The sequence below is a fragment of the Pseudonaja textilis genome, chromosome 5 (assembly GCF_049901715.1).
Source record: "Pseudonaja textilis isolate UNSWEBS1 chromosome 5, rPseTex1.2, whole genome shotgun sequence".
NCBI lineage: Eukaryota > Metazoa > Chordata > Lepidosauria > Squamata > Elapidae > Pseudonaja > Pseudonaja textilis.
Window position 1 is genome coordinate 15521848 of NC_141994.1, and position 10983 is coordinate 15532830.

The 10983-nt window shown below is 40.8% G+C and overlaps 1 protein-coding gene across 3 annotated transcripts in view; it reads left to right on the top strand.

The window, feature by feature from the left end:
* The window catches only part of CELSR1 (cadherin EGF LAG seven-pass G-type receptor 1), a 171330-nt gene extending 160887 nt beyond the window's left edge, over window positions 1–10443 (top strand). For 2 of the 3 annotated variants that reach the window (XM_026702947.2, XM_087934144.1), the window contains exons 32-35: window positions 395–562; window positions 3501–3743; window positions 5127–5394; window positions 5934–10443. In XM_026702947.2, the coding sequence (XP_026558732.2) occupies window positions 395–562; window positions 3501–3743; window positions 5127–5394; window positions 5934–5958 (704 nt within the window). In that variant the 3' untranslated portion in view covers window positions 5959–10443. The remainder of the gene's footprint in view (window positions 1–394; window positions 563–3500; window positions 3744–5126; window positions 5395–5933) is intronic. The other variant, XM_087934145.1, reaches the window with a different exon arrangement.
* The last annotated feature ends 540 nt before the right edge of the window (window positions 10444–10983 follow it).

Below are 10983 nucleotides of genomic sequence, written 5' to 3' on the forward strand. Positions count from 1 at the left end.
TGCCTTGTCAGAAGGTTGCAAAATGACTCCTGAACACTGTAACCGTCATAAACATGAGTCAGTTGTCAGGCATCTGAATGTAGATCATGTGGCTGCTGCAACGGTCATAAGTGTGAAACATGATCATAAGTCACCATTGTTGGTCCCGTTGTAACTGTGAACGGTCACTAAATGAACTGTTGTAAGTCGAGGGCTACCTGTAGTTACCGAGGTTAGATTTAACTCCCACTGCAGCTTCCTGGTATCATCTCTTACCTCTTGTGAATCCCATTTGGTTGTATTGCTGCGTATAGTAAAAAGCGCATCCCAGTGGAGTTGCAGAAAATCTATGGCCAACTTCAGTTTTATTTGTCACACCTTGTCTCACTGGCTGACTGGTTATTTTTATCCACAGAGCGTGACTCTGATTCTGACAGTGAATTGTCCCTTGATGAACACAGCAGTTCGTACGCTTCCTCTCACTCGTCAGATAGCGAGGAAGATGTGATAGACGCAGAGAAGAAATGGAACACTGGCACTTTGAAAAACAATGAGCGGATTCCAGTCCATAGCACTCCTAAAGGTAAAAAGTGTAAGCCAGGGGTGTCAGGTGAGGCTCCATTCAAAATCCAAGAAAGAAAACCTTAGACTCCATTGTTATCGAGAAAAAGACTTTTACTGAAAATTGAAGTGGTAGCATCAGAGGAAACAGATAACAGGTAGAAAACAGATAACAGATAACCAGAGTTGGAAGGGACCTTATGGGCCATCTAGTCCAACCCCCTGCCCAAGCGGGAGGCCCTATACCATTTCTGACAAATGGCAGTCCAATCTCTTCTTGAAGGTCTCAACTGATGGCGCTCCCACAACTTCCGAGGGCAACTTCTGTTCCATGGGTTGATTGTTCTCACTGTCTGAAAGTTTCTCCTTTTTTCCAGGTTAAATCTCCCCTTGTTCAGTTTCCATCCATTATTCCTTGTCTGGCCTACAGGCACTTTAGAAAATAGCCTGAATACTTCCTCTCTGTGGCAGCCCCTCAAATATTGGAAGACCGCTATCATGTCTCCCCTGGTCCTTCTCTTCACTAGACTAGCCAAGCCCAGTTCCTGCAACCGTTCATTGTATGTTTTAGCCTCCAGTCCCCTCATCATCCTAGTTGCTCTTCTCTGTACTTTTTCTAGAGTCTCCACATCCTTTTTATAATGTGGTGAACAAAACTGGATGCAGTACTCTAGGTGTGCAAACACAAGATCTGAGACAATAGGTGCGAAAATCCCATATAGAAAGTTATCCCATGTTCCCACCCCCCAATAGTTCAAACTGGCCATCCAATGTGAGGTGTGATAATGTCATGTGGGTGCATTTTCAGGTAGTGTTTCACACATCTGGTATGCCAAGACAGCCTTGGCCTAGAGAGGCTACATCTGCGCAGTAACCAAGTAAGCATAATCAAGTAAGCACCTCAACTTTTACAATACATCAACTTCATCCTCCAGCACCTTCCCCCCCGTGAATCCCAATTATTCTCCCCCCACGCCCCCATTTCTATGGCAGCCGGAAAGAGACCAAATAGAAGAAGGATTCTTGGAGGCTGACACAAGGGTGTCAAACTCAAGGCCCACGGGCCAGATGTGGCTCGCAGGGTGCTTAGATCTGGCTCGTGGGCCCATCCTAGAAACAGCGAAGGACCAACCTGCGGTGCCTCTGCCAGAGTAAACGGAGCCCGGGAGGGTCGCACTTGGCCCTCCCTGGCTCCGTTTTTGGCCACAACAGCCTCCTGCCCCCCTCTGCCAACGAAAACGGCGCTCGGGGAGGCAGCACGCATAAGTGCAGTTGGAACCGCCTTTGTTAAATTAACTGCAGTTACAGAGGGCTGCAGGAGGCCGTCATGGATGGAGCCCGGGTGGGCTGAAAATGGAGCCTTGATGAGTGATGTCAATCTGGCCACAACCACCCTGGCCACCCCCCCACGCCCCCCGATGATGTGGCCTCCAATGAAATCGAGTTTGACAGCCCTGGTATAAGCACTTGAGTTTCCTCCTTGAAAAAAAGGAGACTCAAGGCCAAGAAAGCCAGTTTAGTGTGTGATTCTTTGAGGACAATATGTCCCAAAGGTGTTTTTTTTTCCCAAGGGGCAATTGGACTTCCTTGGTTTTGCTTCTTCAGCTCTGACTGGATGGTGGGGAATGGAAGGATTTATATTCCTTTCCCCACCATCCAATCAGAACTGAAGAAGCTTCTTGGATGAGAAGTGAAGCATCTTCAAAGAAAAACAAGGAAGCCCAGTGTGAAAAAAGCCCCTTTGGGACAACCACGACCTGGATGGTTGAGAATCTCCTTAGAGATGGAGGACAGTCTGTTGCTTACTTGAAAACCCCATCTTTACAATTCAAATATTCCAAACTTCAATCTCCTTGTAAGGACAGTGCGTTATTTAAAATACTAAAAAGAAATCCTATAGAAATTTCATCAGTGATTTTAGAGGACAATATAAGAATTATTCCATCCAAATCTAGACTAAACCCATGGAGGAAAAGAATTGTTGAAGTCATTAGGGGTCTCTTGTCTGTTTTATGCTGACATCTGCCACAAGCTGTTAACTCCACATTTTAATTGCATTTCTTCATGATTCTGATCAGTTTTATTTACAAATTAGCTCGATAACCGTGCTTTTCTGTGAAACTATGTGGTCAGGCTTAGCTTTTGGGGAGGAAAATAAGGGGAAAAATTTCTGCTTCTGCCTACCAGCATCCATCAGTATTTGTCTGGCTAGTGTCTTTATCAGTGTGCGAGAGAATTTAGGGCTGTTTGGAAACTGAAACAGTATTTGCTGTGTGAGCAAGGAGCCTAGGTGTGGCTTAGCTCAACTGCTCTGTACTAAAGCTGCTTGGTGCTCTGAAACTGAAACTCCTCTGCTTGTGTTTTGCATTTGGAACAGATTTCTTTTCAGGTGGGGAGAGGGAGTAGAACTCCTAGCAACAGAGCGTGTTAATAATAATCATATACAAAATACTGATGCTCTGATGGTCATTTTGAAAAATCCTTTCTTAGTGAGCACCTAGAACCCAAGAGGAACATAGGTGCCAAATTTCAAGTGTGTAGGCTTTACGGTTCTGGAGCTTTTGTGATGATGCGTGAGTGGTATTCGCTTTTATATATATAGTTTTGACTTTCAGTTCCAAGGGATTATTATACAGTATTTCTTCAATTGTGGCAAAATCTGTCCTGTAATATGAGAGGTGCTCAGCAGCTTGATTTGCATGCTTACCTGATTAAGTAAGCAATTACTTTTATGTGTGCAATGTGTTTGATGGGCTGATCATTGACCATCATAGAGACTCTTATCACTCTTTGATCAGTGAACGATAGAAAGGTCTTCCCTTGCGGATGGATTTTTTTTTTTCACTTTAAGTTGAAGATAGAACTGTAGAAATCTGAAGAGTTGCTTGTTGAAATTTTAGTCCTGTAGAAGGTCTACGTATGTTTGTGTATTGGGTTTTAAAATATTTTGTACCCTACAGTTGATACCATGCCCAATCATGTAAAACCCTACTGGCCATCTGAGGGCATCGACGCAAGTGACGAGGAGGAGCCAAATGCAAAGCAAAAACTGAAGGTGGAAACCAAGGTTAACGTAGAACTACATCAGGAAAATCAGGTGAATCACAGCAGCGAAATACCTCCGGAAAAAGAGGACGAGGGACAGCAAAAGGAGAATAAACCACTCACTCATCAAAACCATCAGCCACCAGAACAGAGGAAAGGTATTAGAGAAGGTTTAAATTACGAAATCCACTATCGCAAAATGCGGTGTTTAATTATGTGGCTTGAACAGGAGAGAAGATACATTCATGGAGTGTAGTATCAATCTTTGTTAATGACGTGAAACCTTCAGGATCAGTCCTATCATGTATATTGATTGCTGAGGAACAATCCTAAAAGGAATTTGCTTCACTTGTGAGCTGTCTAGAGCATTGGCCCCCAACCTTTTTTGTGCCACGGCCCAGTACCGGCATCACAAAATGATCCACAGCCCGGTACCGGCATCAGCACACATGGCAAGGCGAGCCGAGCGACCGGCCAGCCAGCCATCCCCCGCTTTTCCCTGCCACCTTTAACTCCTCCTTTGTACCTTTGTCGATGGGCTTTGGGACGGCTTTGGGATGGTCGCTCGGCTCACCTTGTCTTGGGTGCTGAAAGAATCTTTGCGCCTTAGTTTCGTTCGAAGCCGCCCCACCCCTTCGATGAAACTAAGGCACGAGGATTCCTTCAGGACCCAAACGCCGCTTTCCAACCAGAAAAGCTCGCCAGAAGCACTTTCTCATCAAAACAAGATGGCGGCGCCCAGCAAACCGACGGCCTGGTAGAAAATGTTCCACCGACCGGTACCGGTCCGCAGCCCGGTGGTTGGGGACCCCTGGTCTAGAGCAGGGGTCTCCAACCTTGGCAAGAATTCTGGGAGTTGAAGTCCATAAATCTTAACGTTGCCAAGGTTGAAGACCCCCGCGTTAGAGAGCTGTGTGTGGCCACTGCAAGAAACAAATTGTTGAAACATCAACTTGCAGCTTCACCTAATATACTCCTTGTTATGCTCTTAATTTCATTGCACTGCAATGAAAAATAAGGGCCCTGAGAGCTAAGTTGCTGAATGCTATAGCTTAAAGCCATTTCACAAACTGGCAAGTATACTTCTAAGACACTGCATTTGTAATCTGAAATTACACATATACTGGCTGCCTTTTAAGAACGGTTACATTGCTTTGTGTCAGGGAAGGACATTCTGGCCAGCCTCTATTTCTCTGAGCTTCACGCGTGAAGTGGCAGAAATTCCAATACCTTTACAGTACAATAACTTTGTAAACATAGGGCACTTCCTTTGGTGCATTAATCCTATTGACTCACTAAAATAGTCTGCATCATAAACTACGATTAAATGGTAATATTTTCCTATTGACCCTACATTTTCTTGGTGGGTCATGTCCAGATGGGCATCAGGTATGTCAAGTGGAGAGTATTCTAGAAGTTGAAGCAGAAACTTTCTTTGTGTCAAGCATAAATATGCATAAAACATTGCCTTTTATTACAGAAACCTTTTGTCGTCTTATTGTATTAATATGTTGGGCGTATCCTCTTCTTCCCTGTGTTAGGCATATTGAAAAATAAAATCACCTACCCTCCTCCATTAGTGGACAAAAATATGAAGAACCGGCTACGAGAAAAATTGTCAGACTATCATCAAACTGCAATCTCCCCTAAAACAACTTCTGTTGGGACTAACAATGGTGTTCGCTCCACTTCAGACTCTGGAGTAACAATAAAAAGCCCAAGGAGAGAAAATCCACCAGAACAGATGAACGGCTTAGCCGTGAATGTCCACATGGGGACAATAACGGCTGAGAATAACTCGGAATCTGAGTGAGTGCATGTTTCCCGTGATGCTTCTCTTGAGTTTCTGGTGCTTATTTCTTTCCAAAGACTTACCATTTCATACTTTCAGTAGCTTGCTTTGGACATTCATTCCAAAATCAGCATCAGGACCATCTGTTCTTCCCTCACTTCTCCTCCTCCCGTTTCCCTTTCATGTCCTTCAACATTTCCCACGTTACTAGCCTCAAACACTTTTTGTGACCCCCTGAGTCACAAAATATGTAAGGTTTAGTATAACCTCTGTGATTTAATCAGATAAACCCCATTTGTGATCTCAAACTTAACTTCTGTCCCAAAATGTTTCCTTTGTCCGTTATCTTCATCTAAGACCCTGCGCCCCCTTCCCCAATATTACCTATCAAGAATTTTCTGTCGCTTTGGTCTTTTGTGCTGAAAACTTTAGCTGCTGAAGCATGGCTTTTCTCCTGCAGATTAACATAACTATGATAATCTAGTAGTTTCACTTGCAATTGTCAGCTTGGCACTATTTAACCCTCAGTTGCATGGTTACTTCTTCTCGTGAACAGAGGCAGTAATGAAACTTCAATTTGAATCATCAGGAAAGAGTGAAGACTCTGTTGCCTTGGATGAGTTACTCTACTGGTGGTCAGGTCTGCATTGGAGTCTGCATTCGTTTGCCATTTGCCATGGAGTGAGGATGCCAAGACTGTCACCTTGGGAATCGGCACCTACTTGTGACAATTCCACAATTTCCTGTAAGTTGCTCCCTGAAGTTATGGTTAGAGTCCTTTCTAGTACTTGCCTGTCTGCATCATTTGTGCCATATGGAGACCAGCAAAATGGAATTCATTATTGGGGAAATTGCCTTTGAAATATGGTCTGAGCCATAGCAGTGCTACAAGGAGTATCGAGCAGAGGAAATCCATCTGAACAAGGGACTCACCTTTGAGAAATAAATCATCAGTAATACACAAGATGTGTTATTAGTCCCCATCTGATTTTATGCTGGGGTTTTACTCAATTTCAGCAAGATTGAAGAACTCAGGAAGAAGAAGTATCCCATCAAGACTTCTTTCATTTCTTCTCCAATTTCTATCCCAACATGAGGAGGACACCTTGCCTTAAAAATACATTGTTTTATAAAAATATATATATAAATAAATGTCTCTATATATAGCTGTAGATAATTTTATACATTTTATATGGCAGTTCGTTTGTACATTTCATATATTTACTGTTGTTGTTTTCAAATTTGATAGCAGGAGAGCAAAGAACTTTGATATTTTTTATATTAAAAAAGAATTGCATGAGTTTACTTGTATTTGGCATTTCAGCGGAGAGGGTAAGGGAGAAGAATCTAAGCTTGATTTGTGAGTCTTTTTAAAAAAGACTGACATTTTAGGGTAGCTAAATTCATTCATTTATTATATGAATCTGTAATGTTTTTTAAGGCTGCAATGTGTACTTTTATGGCCTCAGGACAATATTTTTGCATAAACTCAGAGTCTCACTGGATTTCTTCATTGCATTAAGTTACAATAGATGGCTTCAACTGTGGGTTGTGTAAGTCACTACTTATAGCTTGGTTTTGGAATCCATCTCATAAATGTACCCTTGGTGCGTTTCTAAGGCAGTTTGGTCCGCTTTGCATCCTTCAGCCTATTTAGATTCTTCCTCCCACTTGGGTGGAGTCCGTGGTCAATTGTCAGCATTGTTTTGAAATTACTATAAATTTTTAATAGTGTAATCTAATTCTATTGAAATTTATTTAACTTTTGAAGCTTGCCTCCCATTCATTTTATTCTTTTAAAAAAAATTACACTCTGATCCCATACTTAGAAAAAGTCTAAGAATATTTTAATTACTCCATCTTTTAGCAAAGGTCAAGAGAGTTTTTAAAATAAATGAAACCTCTTGTCAGGTGAACTAAATATCTTAACAGCATTTTGTTCAAAAACAGCTGGAAGAAAGGAGCAGCTCCATCAGTTTTTCATTTCTGTCATCTTTATAAATTAGCGCATATTTGAGAAAATGTCTATTTGGAAGGTTTCGGGCATGATTAGACCCACAATTAATTCTTCTCAGTCAATGAATAAAAGGTACCGGGAATGTCATTAACTCAAGCCACTTTTGTATTAATCAAACTACTATATATAAGGAAAAAAAGATGATATAAGATAGGAAATCTGTAAGCCCAAGACTACAGCTCTCAAAATTGATGTGAACCTTCTCCAACGGATAAAAGTGATAATTTCACGGGGTTAGCATTGGACAAAAATAAATAAGTAAAGCAACTTGGTCATTTATTTCTAAATTGCATCTCACTGGAATTCTCAAACTTTTGGTACTACAACTGCCCCTTGGGCTTGCATGAATAAAGCAAGAAGCTTCAAGAGCATTCTCAAGGACAATTTGCTTGTTTCTTTGTCTTTAATTGTAAAATCCCTTCCCTGGATTCCCGACTTACAGTTTCAGAACTGCTGTAGTCCAAATAATTTTGCCTTAGCTGTGTATTTCCTAGTAGCCTCAGTCAGCTGTGATCTTTTTAGCCAAAGTGCCTTTTTCCTCCTCAGCTCTGGAATATCAGGATAAGAGTGGCCCACTCTTAGTACAATGATGATTGATAATTTACAAATTGATAATTTACATACAAGATTTAAAAAGAAATACCTATATGAAAGCTCAGTATTTACTTCTGAACTCATTTTCATTTATGACTTTGCATCTCCAATTAAAAAGCATCAAAAGGGGGAAATGTTTTTTTGATGCTTAGGAAGATCCAATAATCTTTTTTCTTTTCCAGAAATCTGTAATCTACTCTAAATTTAGATTTATAGAATTTGATCTGAGGAAGGTTACTTTCCCTCAATGAAAAGGACCTCTGCATAAAAAAAATGAAGTCAAAATGTCTTTTATTAAGAGCTCTATGAATTTTGTTTACAGGAAATTTTATTAATCAGAAGAATGGAATAGTTGGGTAGGAGGCACAATTTTACACATTCAAATTGAATTTAAAATTTCGAAATTTAGCATTGGGTCATTTAGCATCTCATATTGGCTCATTAGCTTCCCTGTCCTACCAAAGGGCAGTGTTAAGAGAAGTTCCCCCTTAATTGTACTTAATATGAAAGCATTTACATCAATCATTTCCAGTTTTATTTGTGATGTAGTTTATACTTGGTATTACTTCAGAAACACATTCTCTTCGATTGTGACATTGTAGGAGGAACGCTGTGTTAGTTATGGTAGCAAAACATTAGGAGTCTGATAGCACCTTTTCTGAGTAACAAAGCCATTCATAAAAGTGCATACCTATTAATAAACTGTATTAGTTGATGCTACCAGACTACTTCACTTTGTGTGAATGTGTAAGAAAATAAGTAGACGCATACCAGGTATGGTTTAATTAATGAACCTGCACAAAATCTATGTTTCTTATGTAGATTTGAATCACCAGATCATTTATTTTGCTAAGAAAACAGTCCAGCTTATATTGATTCACATCAAGATTGAGTTTTTGAATTCCTGTAAATCCCGAGAAAGTATGCATATCTCTTGGTGGATGGTCTGAAAGTTAAAATAATTCACTTTGCAGTTAAACATCTCTTATGTTGTTGAGCAGCGTAATTTATAGAGTTGGACAGTGCATGCATATGTACCCACGTGCACAATCATTATCCAAAATGAGTCAAGTGCCCAGCATTGCCTTGTGAGAAAAAATGTTTCTTATACTGTACAGCAGCGGTCCCCCAACCTTCCCGCTCTGTGGACCACCAGCAGTGGGGGGAGGGAGGAATCAGTAGTGGGATTCAAATTAACCAGTTCGCCCAGGGTCAGGTTGGCTGTCGTGGGAGGCATGGCCCATCCGCCTCCTCCAGCTCTGCCACAGATGCAAGACGAGCATCCCGTGATGTCCAAGATGGCCAACCTGACCCTGGGTGAACCAGATGTTAAATTAATTCTCCCCCCCCCCCCGATCAAAGTGGATCCTGGATGTTGCGCTGCAAAGGAGAAACGGGAAATGGAGCGGCCAGCACAAGGAAAGGAGGAGCAGGAAGAAGAGGGAAAGGGGTAGTCTCCTTCCCTCGGGCCAACTGCTCTGTTGCCCCTTTCCCCACTGCAGCGCAGCACCCAGGATCCATTTTGATGGGGTGGTAGGTACCAATTTGTCCAAACTGGCGGAATCCCTGGGGGTTTTGCACGTGTACTGCTTACACAAATGCGACTTCGCATGCTGGCCTGTTGTGTGTCCCGCTTCTGGGCCATGGACTGTGGGTTGGAGGCCCGTGCTGTAGAGAAATATTTCTAAACCTTGTCAGCTTGAAGATGTGTTGACTTCAACTTCCAGAATTCCTGAGCCAACATGGGAATTGAAGTCCTCACATCTTCAAGTTGCCAAAGTGGAGAAGTGCTGATTTAGAGAATAGTGTTGATTAATGGAGAAAAAAAAGCAGGTGTCAACTGGCAAACATGATCCAACTAAATCCCATTTTTCCATGGGAGAATTAAGAATTTATGTAAATTATTTACCCTGTGTATTGCAAAAGTGTTTAATGTGAATTTAACGTGGTTATTCTGCTTTTAAAGATTACGTGTACACATTTTACTTTTTATCCCATATATAATGAATGTTTGCTAAATTATTATTATTTTTAATCAATCTTGATTCCATGAGGCCTTTTTAGAAGAGGGGAAGAAGAGTCATGCTCTTTAAATATATATATATGTATTGCTTTCATGCTGCATAAAACTCTGATGTAAAAAAATTGAATGTGTAACTATTTGCCTATCATTCGTCAATATGTGCTAAATGATGCTACATCTGTGTGTATATTTTGCCCAATGAGACGTAGTTAGTTATTTTTGATCAGAACACCAGCTGTGTGCTAACCACAGAGGAAATAAGAACCTATTTTTTAACATTTATGACAGATTTTAGACACTGGAGAATTTTTAAAAATGTATATTTATGAAGGTTCAGAACACTGGAATTTGAGCACAGTTGAGAAAATGTAACAGTAAATTAAAGTTTTGAATTTGTTTGTATTTTTATGACAACAATTTATTTCCATAAAATGATGCCTTGTGAGTTTATTATTTACACACTGTGATTTTATTGTGAAATCAAATCTTATCTACAGAATGCTATGAAAACCAAGAACAAAATGACACTAAAACAAGCATCCTAGGAATAAAGAGCATTCTAGAAAAATAATTTTAGTTTAGTGATCGAAAGGTGTGATTCTGGGTCCGTCTTTTTCAGCTGCTGGCGCTGCCTCCAAGCAGCATTCAGCAACGTTCATCAGCAAATGAAAACGGAAAAACATTTTCTCCCATGGCAGACATCTGTTTCTAAAATCAAATATGTTTTTCTTTAATTAGCTCTAAGTCATACTTGGGACTCTCTAGGAAATAAAAGAGCACATTCACATTTATACAGCATTATTTTTCTCTCCATTACATTGGATGTGCATCTTCCCAATTTAAGTTTCAACAATATTATTAAATGCCCTCACAGCTGAAGACTTAGATTTGCAATTTCTTATCAATTAGGGATTCGTGGGCAGTCAATACAGGGAGTCCTCAACTTACGATCACAATTGAGCCCAAGATTTC